General features: G+C 45.2%; 1 protein-coding gene across 5 annotated transcripts in view; it reads right to left on the bottom strand.

Annotated features, from left to right (window-relative positions):
* Window positions 1–14,576, bottom strand: part of LOC135896502 (putative receptor-type tyrosine-protein phosphatase mosPTP-1) — a 251,298-nt gene that overhangs the window by 17,700 nt on the left and 219,022 nt on the right. For 4 of the 5 annotated variants that reach the window (XM_065424921.1, XM_065424920.1, XM_065424923.1 and 1 more), the window contains 9 exons: window positions 13,178–13,273; window positions 12,897–13,078; window positions 12,287–12,428; window positions 10,117–10,228; window positions 7,040–7,119; window positions 5,230–5,327; window positions 3,736–3,829; window positions 2,319–2,398; window positions 1,602–1,736 (listed from right to left, as the gene is read on the bottom strand). In XM_065424921.1, coding sequence (XP_065280993.1) covers window positions 1,602–1,736; window positions 2,319–2,398; window positions 3,736–3,829; window positions 5,230–5,327; window positions 7,040–7,119; window positions 10,117–10,228; window positions 12,287–12,428; window positions 12,897–13,078; window positions 13,178–13,273 — 1,019 coding nt within the window. The remainder of the gene's footprint in view (window positions 1–1,601; window positions 1,737–2,318; window positions 2,399–3,735; window positions 3,830–5,229; window positions 5,328–7,039; window positions 7,120–10,116; window positions 10,229–12,286; window positions 12,429–12,896; window positions 13,079–13,177; window positions 13,274–14,576) is intronic. The other variant, XM_065424922.1, reaches the window with a different exon arrangement.

The raw sequence follows: 14,576 nt of genomic DNA, 5'->3' as shown, positions 1-14,576 counted from the left end.
TCAAGACAATCCAGCAGCTGATTTGTTTCTTCGCGCGCGACGCTGCGAGCAGGCCGCGTTTTGTCGTTTGTGTGACTGGTGTTTGCACGGTGGTGTTTGCTTTGTGTGCTTTGTCGAGGTTTCGGTGATCCAACGCGGCATACGGAAACATCGCGTCAAGTCTCTAATGGCGCCGACAGTGCCCGCGCAGACTGCGCTGCGGAATGCCGGCAAGCGGGTGCCGGGAGGCCTAAGATTTGTCGCCTTCCGATGTGCTCCCTACCGACGCGGAACTGCCGAGACTTGCGCAGTGGTTGCATTGCGATTCCGTCTCATTGACAGTTTCACAGGTGCTGACACTGCTGTATTGACATGCGCAGAGCTCGACGACGGCGAGATCATTCGTCACGTTTCTGCTGCACCGCCGGACGATGTCCGGCGGTGCAGCAGTCGGAAGTTGACGCTCTATGTGCTACGCTGCCGTCGCATGCGGAGCGTGTACAAGCAGTGACTGTGCTTTCAGCCGCCTAGAGTGACCGTACGACCCTCTCCGAGATTCAGGCTTACCTGACTGCGCGTAAACGGAACAGCTTGCAACGGCGCATTCACGATTTCTTCAAGCCTACTGCCGAGCCCGAATAAGTGCGTGGAAATAAAGGATTTAATTTTTTTTTTCTTAATCTGCTTTTTCGGACACCTGTTTATTCGGACATTTCCGCAGTCCCCGTGAGGTCCGAATAAACGGTCGGCGACTGTATAACAATGATGAAGGTCTTTTAGCTGTATATGCTGTTATTGCTGAGAATGTCCTCAAGATGTTGTTCTATACCTTTCATCATATTTGTGTGCTGCATTACTTTGAATGTGCATCACACAATAAGGACTAAAGAGAATAAGGTGAAACTATGCAACAGTTAAGGTCTGGCCTGGCTTATATGATGCCTTTATTTAAACGCAGCATGGAGACCAGGAGAGGACATAACGCAAAGGGAACTCTTCCTTCCCCACACCTGACCACAACCAAATATACAAAGAAGATTAAAACTTAGTCGCTTGCAGTCACTGTTTATTCATCCTTATGAAAAGAATGACAACTACATTTTTCTTGGAATGCATTGAATCGGCAGAAAACGCCAATGTTAACACAAATTCTGGAAATGACAAGTTCGTCTGCTCATCTTACATCAATGCAGTGCTGCTTGCTTATTGAACATATCAGACTAATTAGACTATCAACTAAGACCATCAGCTGAGCTGCACGTGGTTGTCTACTGCAAGCAATGCATCTGTGCGAGTCATCAGTAACCTTCTTTCTATAAGCCGTACTTTAGCCTTTTTAAATGCAAGCTTTTTCTAACTAAGTCCAGTTGTTAGTCCAGCATTGTCCTTGCCCACTTCATGCTTCTTTGTCTCTGTTTCTAGTCTGATACCTGTAGGATAATGAGCAACTAACCCAGTTTCAAGTTCTTTTGACACGTTTTCAGTATTCCAAGGAGGAAAACACAATTCCCAATTTTCTTGTCACTACAACTCCAGTGATATGTGACTGGCAGGTGCAAAGAAGTGTGCCCGTTACCGTCAAGGCACAGCGTAAGAAAGAGAGTGGGGGACAGTGTGCTCACCCGTCCTCTTTCTACCAGGTTGGTGATCATGATGATGATGCAGACCCTCTGCTCCCAGATCATGCGCCAATAGTCGTCAAAAGTCGAGGGCAGGGGGCCCTGGGTGCCTATGTAGGCCCTAGGTTTGTTGTAACCCTGTTTGCCAAAAAGGGACGACAAAAGGGAGAAAGACGGGACGTCGATGGATCAGTGTCGCCAGTCACAGTTACTCTCTGGTAACAGTTACATCAGTCTTACTGTTCCTAAAGTACCTTCTAATAAGACAGTGATAACAGTGACAGGCACGGGCAAGTAGTAACATAGCACTACTTGTTGCTCAGTCATAAGAAACAGACATTTAAAAGCACTTAAAAATTTCCTTGTGTCGCAGACCATTTCCATGCACTCTCCACCCCACCCCACCCACCCCCCCTTTGCTTTGGTGTCACATTTATTGTGCTCCGTAGGATATAACTTCTGAAACCTCAAAAGACATGCAAGATAATGAAGCATATGGGCGAGGGGAAGAGATGAGAAGAGTGTTAGGTCACCACTGGCCTGACTAGCATTCAAAACTTTTTTAAAACACTACAGCTTTCATACTGCTATACTCTACTGAAATTTCACTGCATACTTAAAGGGCAGAAACACTAATAAACAAACAAAAGGTGTCGATAAATAATACTGTAGAAGCTGAAACCTGTGGTGCGAGTGCTCTGCTGTCCAACTAGTACTCACATCAATGTAGTTAGCGTTGATGTAGTCAGCTGATTTCTTCTGGCCAGGGGTAGGCTTCAATATAACACGTGTGTGGTCATCTGCAAACATCAGGTGACAAAAGTGAACACACAAACACACAACAACAACCATCATTAGCTATATTATTGGTCAGCAAGGCTTTCGAATCACGGCAATGGTCTGCAGACCTGTAGATGACTTGCCATTTGCGACTTACGCTCTGCGTCGTTTTGAGTTGAAGAACATTAGCTATAATAGAGCGCCAAGCAAAACAAAGTGAGCTACATGCGAAGCACTCCACAAGAACAAGGAACAAATGCTCTTGGTGAGCTAAGTACAGTGTAAACATCCTATAGCAAGGCTAGGTATAATGGTATATCACTTAGGTGATCAGCTACCTCAATGACTTTAGCAACACTATGCAAAAGCATACTGCACGTAATGAGTGAAGCAATTATTGTAGCGTGTTGGATATAATCATGAAATTCTTTCCCTAGAAAAGCCATTTTCTGGGAAAGTGGAGCGCTATAGATAAAATGACATGGGAAAATACCTATAAGGCAATAATGCCGATACGATTGTGAATCATCACAGATGGCAAGATGAGCGTGCTCTGTGAGATGGCGCATAATTTTATGCATTTCTAAGAGCTGTCCACAGCAATTCTTGGTGTGCCCAGATGCTACAACGCTATTGCCAGGCCATACCTCATGCAGACTGATGTAGAGTTAAAGACGTTGACAGAGCTTGACTTCAACACACAACTTGATTTTAGCTTCCTGAATGCTAAAACTGAGATTTCATCTTTTCGATGTCCCTCTTCTACTAAGTGGCTTCTTCAAAAGTGGTCCCACACGTTTGTGCAGGTAATCATAGAATAGAGGTAGCTTAAAATGTGCACATTTTCGATGCAGCACCTTGTCAAGGTACAAAGAAAAAGAAGCCCTACCCTTACATAAGCATACAGGAGTTTTGAGAAGGTAGTTTTAATCTCACTCCAAATATGACGATGATTGCTCACTCTTTAAGAACTATAAATGATAACCGGTTATCATTGCACACGTCCAGAGAGAGCTTAATTGCTATAAAGTGAGTGGTTATCATTATATCTGTATTGCTGTAATGACCGGGTTTCTTAGTTTCGTGAAGGTCACTATAAGTGGACTGCACGTAGCACCAAGAAGCATTGTGACCACTGTCAGCAACACCATCCACGGAATCCGTACTGCTGGCATGCGGCCGACGAGCAGCCTCATTCAAATGTGCTCTTATCTTGTAGACAGGTTGTCGGATAGCAGAACCTCTGCACAACGATAGTGAAGTCCCTCGGCTGCAAAGGGCTTGCAAAGCTAACTGCTGCAAGATAACGTTGGCGCAAACGCGGAAGACGCGAGGCACAGAAACCTGCAAGACGTACATGCCACGATGTTGACATATCGGTTCTTCCCCTTGTTCTCTGCCATCTGGGAATAGTCTGAAGACAGATCCAAATCTGTAGCCTGCTGGAGAGACTGTAATGGGACAGGAAAAATAAAGAAGATATTTTAAGCTGAACACCACTATCTCCATCACAATTCAATTAAAAAGCTTATCTCAAATGATTTCCAATGTTTCTGCTGGGAAGAATACCCAAGTACAGTGGAAAGGTAAACATGAAAAGCATGCCATAGTTAATGCCAACAGCTCTGCCAGGTCAATAAAACTTGATAAAAAGACGATTTCTTAGGTAAGTTTTGAGCCGCACAGAAGCTATTTGGGCTCTGGGTATTTTCTGCTGATGTAAGGCACAACATGGTGACTGGTAACTTCCTGGGGAATCGTCCAATCCAATCGTTGTCACTGCCACCTTACTGTTTCTAGTATCCACTAGTTTTCGTGCATCTTTTCCAAGCAAGTCATTGTACTGGGACGAATCAATAATCAACTCATCATGTTTGTGTCAAAATGATCAATGATAACTCATTAAAAGAGGCAGCTTAATAAACTGTCAACTGAGACAATCCTGTCAGTTCAGATAAGGCTTAAAGCGGCTCTGCCTGTACTAGTAGAACTTTCCAGTGCAGTAAACATTTAGCTTGGTGATAAATGGTCTTTTCTTTGTGTTATTCTTCTGATTTAATTCAGTTCTTCTGCTTTATTGGGCAAAAGGGGACTAATATGAAGCACCATGCATATGTATAAGCATAGTCTGCAGGCCTTCAAGTCATATCTTGGCTGTAATCGATGGTACAGTAGTAACTAACCCAACTAACCTAATGTTTCCTTTTACAGTGGACCATACCAAGCATATCTCACACTTTAAATTGTGAACAGATATGTGCTTACGACTGTCGTGGTTTTGTATTCTGACTTACTATTCCAGAACTAGAGTTTCAGAACCTTTGGGTTCCTTTTTCTGTTGTCCTTGCAGTTTTCTATGCAAGAATTTGCATGCCGCACCTTAAATTTGGAATCGTGCACGAGTGCCTTCTCAAACTTTGATGATTTTCTCTTGTAATATGGTAAAACTCGAACTTATGTGTAGTTCAAACACCTCGCATTACCTGGAGCTTTAACACTTCTAATGTCACAGTGTACAGTGAGCTTGTATTAGTGTTTTAACCCACCCTGTAATGATCTGGTCGCCTGCAGTATCCAGAATTAAATAAAGAAATCAAATTGCGGAGTTTAACATTTTAAAGCAGCACATTAAACAAGCAGCAATGCTTTATTGAGGGGCTCTGGGTTCATTTAGACCCCATGAGGTTTTCTAATGTGTGCCCAAACCTAAGCGCATGAGCATTTTCGCATTTGGCTCCCATCAGAATGCGGCCACTGGGGCCTAGAAATTGAACTCGCAACCTCCTCGGACTTTGGGGCAAATAAATAAGTAAAATAAAAACATGCAAAGAAGGACACACAAACAACGCACCTCGTACTCCCTCGAGAACCCGATATCTCCATCGGCATGAAGGTCAGCCACGTGTTTCGCCCATTGGCTCACGTGCACAGAAGCATACTCCGAGTCGTCTGCAGTGAGCAATGCAGGAACATGCTCTCATGTACAAAACGGGCGGTGTTAATCGTGTGTGCACCACAATGAACATCATTCAAGGCCCCACCCTTCCCTGAACCTATAGCAAATGCACAAGACATGACTACAAAGCTGAAGACATGTTTTTCAACAGCCTTATGAAATATGTTAATTTTTTTTTTCCTATGAGTGGGGCAGTGAAAGGGGGGGCTAGCCTTTGTTTACCACAGCATAGCCTCTGTCCACAAATGAATACCCCGCACACCAAGTCACAACTATGCTCTAAGAACTTCGCCTATAACCCCACCTCCACTCCTTTCTGTACATGCAACTATGCTCACAACAAAAAAAATTAAACACTGAACTGACACTCCGTCTAAACTCATGGCAGTCACTTATGCTGTTATGCAGTTTGCTGCCAGCAAAGCAACTATCCAGTTAATACACCATGGCTTCACTGTAATGCTAAGCCTGACGAAAGCTTGCGGTCACGTGTATAGCATGTGCTATACTTTAGAATAATAGCAACAGCAGACCTTTTAGCACTACCAATTGAATTCACGTTTATTAACAACACATCTGAAAATCCTGCTGAAGGCTCCCCTGGTAAGAAAGATGCATGCATACAGCTTGGCGGGGGCCAGTATCTAGTATTAACCCTCTCAGACACCACTTTATCCCGTTGTTTGAAAAGCTGCTTTCACCACATCTCTTGCATCATCAGAATCGTAGAAAGTGTACACTGCAGAAAATATTAAGAATTTTCAATTGTTTAACGAGTTTTGTCAAGTTTACAAAATTTCGACTCCATGCAAAATCTCACTACAGGAACACAAAATAAGAGAACATATACTATGTCATGTTTTGAAAAGCTTGAAAAGCACTTATCCAGCCACTTGAAAATTATGCCTGGTGCATGACATTGTAAAAAACAATGAAAGAAGTGAACCCGCTACACACAACATACTGACACAGAGTAAAAACACCCAGCCGCCTATCTTCCCACTCATTTTGCTAAAAAATTCTGCACGTTATTCAAAATTGCAGCACAGTTCCAGTTAATTAGTGTTTCAAGATGTATGAAACACATTTTAATTACCATTACTTTCATCAGTGCTTTTGCTATTGATGCACTCTCCTGCTTTGCACAATTGTGTAGACAGCGTCTCAAAGGGTTAACAAACAATACAGAACGTGCTGTCCATGCTATTGATAATGGATTTAAACTACGTACACATATGTGTATACTAACAGAGGTATACTATATGCCTATACATACACATAACTATAGTACATACATATTCATTGATACTTACACATACAGACAGATGTATGCATCTACTACCCAAGTGCCCTAAGAGGCTCATAATAAGAGGCCCACATATTGTACAAGATTATAAGTGCAAATACAAAATGGTGTGCGACATTATACAGCTCTGCCCATCAACAGTTAAATATTATTATAGTACTTATAATGGATGATGCTAAGTAGATGACACTATGCCTTTGTTACTAAATGCATTTTGCTTTTGGCCACCTGTTATAAGCAGTTTTACTGGCAATCTAATCGGCGAACAGGCATGTGGTACTTAGACAGAGCAGTATGTAACTGCTGGACGTACCCAAGTATATAAAGCTTCAAGTGAATTGAGCTGTCAATACCAGACAAGGAAAAGTGCATGTCAAACACCAAAGATGTGCCACTCACCAAAGGTTTCAGAAAGTTGCGGCGAAGCTCTGTTTCCTGGAGGGTCGTCCAAGTAATAGTAAGCGGCCTGAAAATACTTTCTGCAACGAGAGACAGAGTGCAAGAGTTACTGGACTTGCTGTACGCATGAGATGCTGACAATGAACAAGCTTTTTCACTTCATCAGGATGTGAAGCTGAATCAGACGGCCCCCCCTACCCTTCTCTTTCTGTAAATGGTACGATCAAAATTCAAGTCTCAATCAATGTGCAAGCACACATTTTCACATGACAGAGGGATAAGGTTGACTTCATCCAACAGTCAAATCTTCAACGCTGCCAACTTCCAAGCATGATGTGAATCACTTGAAGCACTGACCAATTGAATCCCCAGCTCGGAGCCAACGTTTCAACAAAGAGGCTTAACTGTGTCGACATCTGTTTACTAAAGTGTAACCAGCCTCTCTCTACATCTTGTCTAAGGTAATTGAATTCCTCAAATCTCAGGCCAAGAAGTGGGTATCAAAAAGGTGATCCACAGATTAAACCAACAACCTACATTTAGGTTTCTTTACCTCAGTCCTTTTTTGAACATAGGTATCACTCCACACAGCAGCCAGAATATTGTTACAGGTTGATGTAGCTGCAACACAAAAGCATTACATTATGCTTGGCACATTACATTATTATAATACAATTAACAGTGCTATCCCTGAACAAGTAACACAAACATGGAATGACTTTCACAGATAAGCCACCATGAGGAATGAAAACCAGGAACCTGAATAGCCTTGGCAAGTTCCCGGCGCAATTCTTGCAATACAAGTCCATGTGGGCTCAAACCCATCCGGCACACAGTTCCCGTCACAAGACACTGGCCCTCATAAATGCACAGACGCAAGCGCGTTTCGTCTTCCGATTCCCCGAGGTGCTCCCCGTCCTTATCTCGAAACCACTCCACGTGCTATCTGCTATCACGATTACAAGAATGGCAGACAGGTCTCTCAGCAAAAGCACCGCGGTGTGGCACACGGTGTGCGACGAGATAATGAAACCTCACTGCGGGAACCTGAAAAGGAAAATGCTGCTGCAGCAAGAGGCTGTGAAAGGGATAAGCCATCGCAACTGTAAAAAGCTGTGATAAAGAGCTGTGATAAAGAGCTGAGGCCCAGTGTGTGCTCGCAGTGCACAAGAAGATTGTTGGGAGTCTCTCCAGGGATGGCATAAGAAATAAATAATAGTAAAAAGGTGGGCAACACCTCCTGTCACGTACACCTGGCATTTTGGACTGAGAGAGGACATTCGAAAAGGATTCCTGCAGCGACAGCTGGGCAGATAATAACTGATGCGGTTTTACATCCAAAGGCTGCACAGCCTGCTGTGAGAGCTGCTGTACTAGATTAACTGATGGGTAAGATAGATATATATTTATACATAAACACAGAAATGCGTGTAGGTAGTGAGATAGGCAGGAAGACGTAGATAGGCAGGCAGGTAGGTAGATAGCTGCTAGATAGATAGGCAGATGGGTGCATGGGTCGATATATAGGCGGACGGACGGACAGAGAGACAGACATAGATAAGGTTAAACGACCCTCCCTCCCTCCCAAAAAATGAACACAGGGGCTTTGAGAGACGGTGTTGTGAAAGGTTCCAGACTAAGTTGGACCATATGAGGTCCTTTAATGTGCACCCAAAGCTTGGTACATGAGCGTTCTTTCATTCTGATCTTATCCAGATGCGATCGCTGTGCCCAGAAATTGCACCAGCAAACCCGCACTCAGCAACAGGCTGCCATAGTCACTGAACCATTGTGGTGCAGCTTAGAGCACTCAATCAGACTCTATTTGCGACGTCAAGCCCATCACCGACGAGGAACGTGTTAAAAAGAGTGGGAGATTAAAAAAAATTCGCCAGTACCCAACTGACAATGACTGTCAACGGCAATGCATTTAGCAATGAATATCAATCAATCAATCAATCAATCAATCAATCAATCAATCAATCAATCAATCAATCAATCAATCAATCAAAGTTTATTTCACCAGAAAATCAATATAGTGCCACAACCGCATTGCCACCGTTGAAACAAGTTATGTACGAGGTGTGTACTGCCACAGGAGTCCTCTTTCGTGCTTCCCTAAGGACACCTGGTGGCATCTAACGTAGACGCCGTGAAGCCTGCGCACAGTGTTGGAAACGCGTGGTGCAATGGTGCATGTAAACGCTGAGATGTGTGTAATGCGGCAGCCAGGCTCCTCTGTCACACTCCTTGCCAAGTATGCTGCAGCTACTAGTAGCGCTCCTGGGAAGTGTGCGCATGTCCTCCAGGAGAAGAAGTATGGCACGCCGGTGTACGTGCGAATGCTGAGAATCGTTCCCTCGCTTGCCGTAGACCCACTGTCACATACACAGTGACCCGAGTTGGCGAGAGGTTCATTGAAAAGCGGCACATAACCAGTACATTCATGGTGCAGTTTGCAAGAGTGTTGGCGTGACAGACGTTCACCGAAATGCGGCAAATACGCAGTGCATCTGTGGTGAAGCCTGCTAAAGCTTTGGGTTGCTGTCCTTGAAAATCCTTGTGACAAGGGTTCAATTCCACTCGGCATCGGAGAAATTTAAGGGATCTTTCTCATCATTGTAGAGTGGCCCGTGCCCGGCAGCACAAACCTAGTTGCTCAAGTTGGCGTCAAAGGCGTTCGTTGAAGCGTGGCACACATCTACTGGCACATACCGATTAACCCAAGTCGGAGTCAAAGAGTTTCACTGAAGAGCAGTACATACACACTCCCGCATCTACAGCAACCCATGTTGGCGGGAAACAGGTTTGCTGAAGAGCGGCACATATGTAAACATTGCCAAATGCTCATTAACTCAAATTTGTCCAACGATTGGTTTAAAATCCTGTTCCCTCATCACAGCAGCCCGATGCTCTACCCATTCAACCATGGGTAGCTTAGAGACCCAGGTTTATAAGAAAACAGATATGAAAAGACATAGATAGTACACAGATAGAGAGACAGTTAGATAGCACACAAAAAGTCCATGAAGTACTCTAAGAATGCCCACACATAAAAAGAAGGTGGTGCTACTCACTTCCACAGAACAAAGGAGATGATGGCCAGAAACAGCGCAAACGACACGCACACCACACCGGCCACCACGGCGGCACTCAGGCTGGGATCGGAATAGGCACCATCGTTGAAGGCTGCACACCAATCACAACGATTGTGTCAATGGGACAAACATTGTCAAGAAGAGGAAGAGAATCAAACAGCAAGAGGGGAGGGGGGGGAACAATGCCGCAGACAAGCGTTATACTACTGCGCAATTATCCATGGGAGCTGAAGAAAGACAGACGTGCCCTGCTCGCTTTCTCAGCAGCTTTCTGGCATGCTCGGCTCACTCGCAAGACCATTCTCAACATGCTCGGTTTTCGGGAAAGTTTGCTTAGCGATCGCCTGCTGCATTCAGCGGGATGCTTTCAGCCAAGCAGGAGTTGCAGCGCTGCCCGATTGAGAAAAAAAAAAACACACACACACATGTCCCACAGCTCTCATATCCAATAATACCATATGTTATATGGGAACACGCTGGTCTTTATACGAGATCCCTATATGTTTACGTGGGATTACTGGATATGGAGTTCCTGGTGCACATGGGTTTTTTGATAGGGTAGCACTAGCAAATGAGAGATGCAGTTGACGTTCATCAATACGACCTCGTAGAGAAAGTACCACACAGCACTCATGCATGTGGATGTGGTGTGTGGCAGGCCAGTGGTACCACATTTTGTGCAAAGGTTAGCGCTAAAGTGGTATGGAAAGACAAGCAGAGAACACGAACGTGTCGCGAGTAGGCATCTCTCCTCTTCATGCTCTAAACCATCTTTCCGTACCTCTCAATACTGGCGCTCCCTTTTGCACAAAACGGTAATCTGAACCAACAGCCCATGTCTTAACGAGGTCGCATTGTGAAAGTCAACTGTACCATTATATTAGTTTCATGTCTAACAGTGAGACTCACTGAAGCCAGATGCTCAAGGGCTAGCAAGACATGCGATGTCATAAAGCAGGGCGCGCACAACTTCAACTGCTGGAACTAGGCGTGGTAAAAATTCTACGAGCCTTCCAGATGTGGACGGAAGGAGATCAGCTTACGACAAAGCACCCCATGCTAAAGCCAACTATATCAGGCTTTCCCATGCACAATGACTGTCAGAAAGGGCCAACTGGGCGCTTGAAGCGTGAAGAAAATGTTGTACCACTTACAGCCGTCCTGCGCCTGACGTACCAGCCCTGGCCTCCCAAATGTTTCGAGTGCAAGCTCAAGCATCTCAGTTTGACTAAATTTACTGCTTAGCATAAGCTTTCTGTGGAATTAAGTGAAAAATACTGTCACAGTGCTCAGCATTACGTCTGCACTTAAGTTGATAAAATACCTCCCCACAGACATCTACAGTAAGAGGAGACATTTTAGGCTCTGCTTAACCCAACCATAATGCTTACTCAACCAAACTAGAATAAGGTTATTGATCAAGTATGTTCATCGCTCGATCCTTACTGCCTTGACTCATCAACACTAACGGCAAGGTCAAAGAAGCCAGCATGCACAGTTCAATATATACACAATCCAATATGAAGCCACAGAGGAAACGCTAAAGCATGTGGCTCAAACAGATGAGCAGAGTGTTGCAGAAGCTTAACCCGAAATAAGCACAACACCAATGAAAAAGGCAGGCATGCCAGTTGAGAGCAAGGGGGCAACAACTAGGCATGCACATGCAGCCACTCGGATGAAATATGTGCACAGACGTACGCATGTCACCATCCAAAAACACAGTTAACGAGACTGGAAGGGACCACTTGTGCCGTCACATAAATGTCTGTCAGAATGTCATACGTGTTGTCACAGTATATCACATGCACACTTTCAAAGGCCATTGAAATCCGCAAGCCTCCTTGGTTCCTTTCTGCAAGCTTGCACAAAGGAAGCCTATAAGGCATACAGATATTAAAGGCCCTGGGTTTAAAGGCATTGGGTTACCGCACCAGACTGAGGCTGAACTTCAGCCAAGAGCGCAAGCCAACAGAGATGCACCATCGAAAGGCAAAGGGACAGAAAGCGTGCAAAGCTTGAGGGCAGCCGGTGACATGCAGAAGGAGAAGAGGTTGCAGAAAAGGAGAGAGACAAACAACCGTTGAGAGAGAGAGAAAGAGAGAAGTGGTGAGAGACGACGCAGGCCCGGCGTGTGGCGTCAACTTACTCTGACACTTACTCTGGAGGAGCACCTTCCGGGAATCAGAAAACTGCCCTTTGAACACGGTCGTCTGGTCAATGATACTCCGCGTCGCCCCCTGCACCTTCACCTCGTACAGCGTGTTGGCCGTCAGGTTTGGTATGAACATCTGGGCGCAGAAGAAAGGAGGAGGTGGGTGGGAAGGGGCAAACAGGTTCACAAGCGAAGATGACCATCAAGCAGGCACACAGCATCAATACAATATTGCGCATCATCTAGGGCAACGCCATCTGTCATCATGTCCGTCGCAGCTGTGACAGATAGCACCCCTGTTCTGTTCCGACGGACTCAACATGTTTTACGTGGCGTCGCCGCAGACAATACGCACATCGAATTTACTGTGGATGAAACAGGTAAATAATGCCCGCAAACGTGGCATTAAGCTTAACCCACTGCAAAGTACTACCTCTGTGTGAAAACTGAGTAGAAACAAGCAAGCGGTTTAGCTGGAAGAATCACGTATACTTCACACTCCTGTTTATCCAACACTCAGTATATTTGCGTCATTTGAAACTAGGCTTCTTACACGGTCCAAAATTTCATTCCAGTGGGCCTTCAAGCAGAAAGGGACACTCACGACATGGTCTAGCCGGTCGGTGGCAGCCATGGCGATCTCCTCAAAGCCCCAGGCCTCCTCCGAGCGGTAGTGCACAAAGTAGTAGTCCACTTTGTTGTAGTAGGTCTGCGGCCGCTCCCATTGCAGGAAGAGACTGTCCAATGACTGGCAGGTCAGGTTCACTATGATCGGCGCACTGGGGCCTGCACCACAAGAATAGAAAGCGTCAGTGTCACGCCTCTCTTTCAAACGATATCCGTGCACGGCCGATGAGGCGTCAGCACAGCAGCTTGGGCACACACCCTGGACGTCCGTCTGTATCTTGAGCAGGTTGCTAGATTCCCCGAGATGTTTCTGCGTGAAGGCCTTCACCCAGATGTTGTAGTACGAGAATGGCCCTGCACAGCACATGGAAAAGATTACGTCTTTGAGAAAAAAAAAAGGCATCTATAAAGTTGGAGTGAACTGATGGACTGCCCTGCAGACTGATTGGCTCTGTGGCAGCAGACCTGCAGGGTGGTCTGGCTACAAGCAGCATTCACCAGTATACCGAAAGAGCGTGGCATAACAACTGTGCCGCACCCTGCCAAGTATACCTGCTGTCCCACGTAGTAACTGCCCACGCAGTACCTCTAAAAAATTGACAGGATTTCTACATCACCACTCTCTTCTTAATCCAATAGCAACGTCTCTATTTCATCTCCTAAAGCAAGCAACAGCACTAAATCCAAAGTAAAATAAAAAGCATCTACCGATGTAGGTGAGCACCAACTACAACAAAAAAGTCTAAATGTGCGACAGTGTGGAACTGCAAAGCTGCGTGTCAATGTGGATGTGACCTCAGACCCTGGGGTGCTGTCAGCCACTATGCACACAGGTATCATTACAATTACCTGGTCCTGTCTACGAACTATGTCACTCTGCAAGAAATGACAGCATGAAAAAATTGTTGTATGTTCACAATTATTTTGTGTGAAGAACACAGCAGCGATGCGCCTGCCGCTGGGTCTCATTGTTGTCCTCAGCTTGATCAGTAAACAAAAGCCTATTCATCCACATGTGGTAGCGATAGCTTTCTTCAAGCTTTCTTCAACCTCAATCTTAGAGCGTCTCTATTTACAGACAGCCCCCTCCTTGTCCCGCAGGTTCAACCATGCGTGCATGCTTTTTTTGTATCTTTATGCATATGCCTGTGTGCGTGAAACACAAGCTTTATACCAGGTGTATGCTGCTTGCCGCGAGTTCTAGTTTACAGGTGGGAGGTGCTCCCAGTTTGTAAAGTGAATATACACTTTCTTCATACGTCCGTGACTGAGTGCCAGTCACCAGTTTACCCTTTTGATATGTATCGATGCCCAGCTGGTCTTTAAGAACCTTCCCATGCATCAGCAGTCGCTTGACAAGATGTGCAACAATCTTCATTAAGGGATGTTCCAGAACATTTAGACAACATCGATGTGTGCGTGTGCCATTGGCAGTACTGCAAGATCAGGCACCTAGCACCCCTTTAATCTGCTGTCGTAATCATTCAACCCTTCTTCCTCTTCTCCTCGCTGTTCGGAGTAGCAGGCTAAAGCACTCTAGCTCAGGCTGACCTGTCTGACTTTCCTCAGATAATATATCTCGCTTGTTTAGTGAAGTGCAAGCAGCCCTAAACATTTAAGCGTGAGGCATTCTTCTGCGCTTACCTGCAGCGGTTGG

The sequence above is a fragment of the Dermacentor albipictus genome, chromosome 6 (assembly GCF_038994185.2).
Source record: "Dermacentor albipictus isolate Rhodes 1998 colony chromosome 6, USDA_Dalb.pri_finalv2, whole genome shotgun sequence".
Lineage (NCBI taxonomy): Eukaryota > Metazoa > Arthropoda > Arachnida > Ixodida > Ixodidae > Dermacentor > Dermacentor albipictus.
The sequence above is the reverse complement of the archived record's forward strand: the minus strand, read 5'-3'. Positions and strand labels throughout refer to the sequence as shown.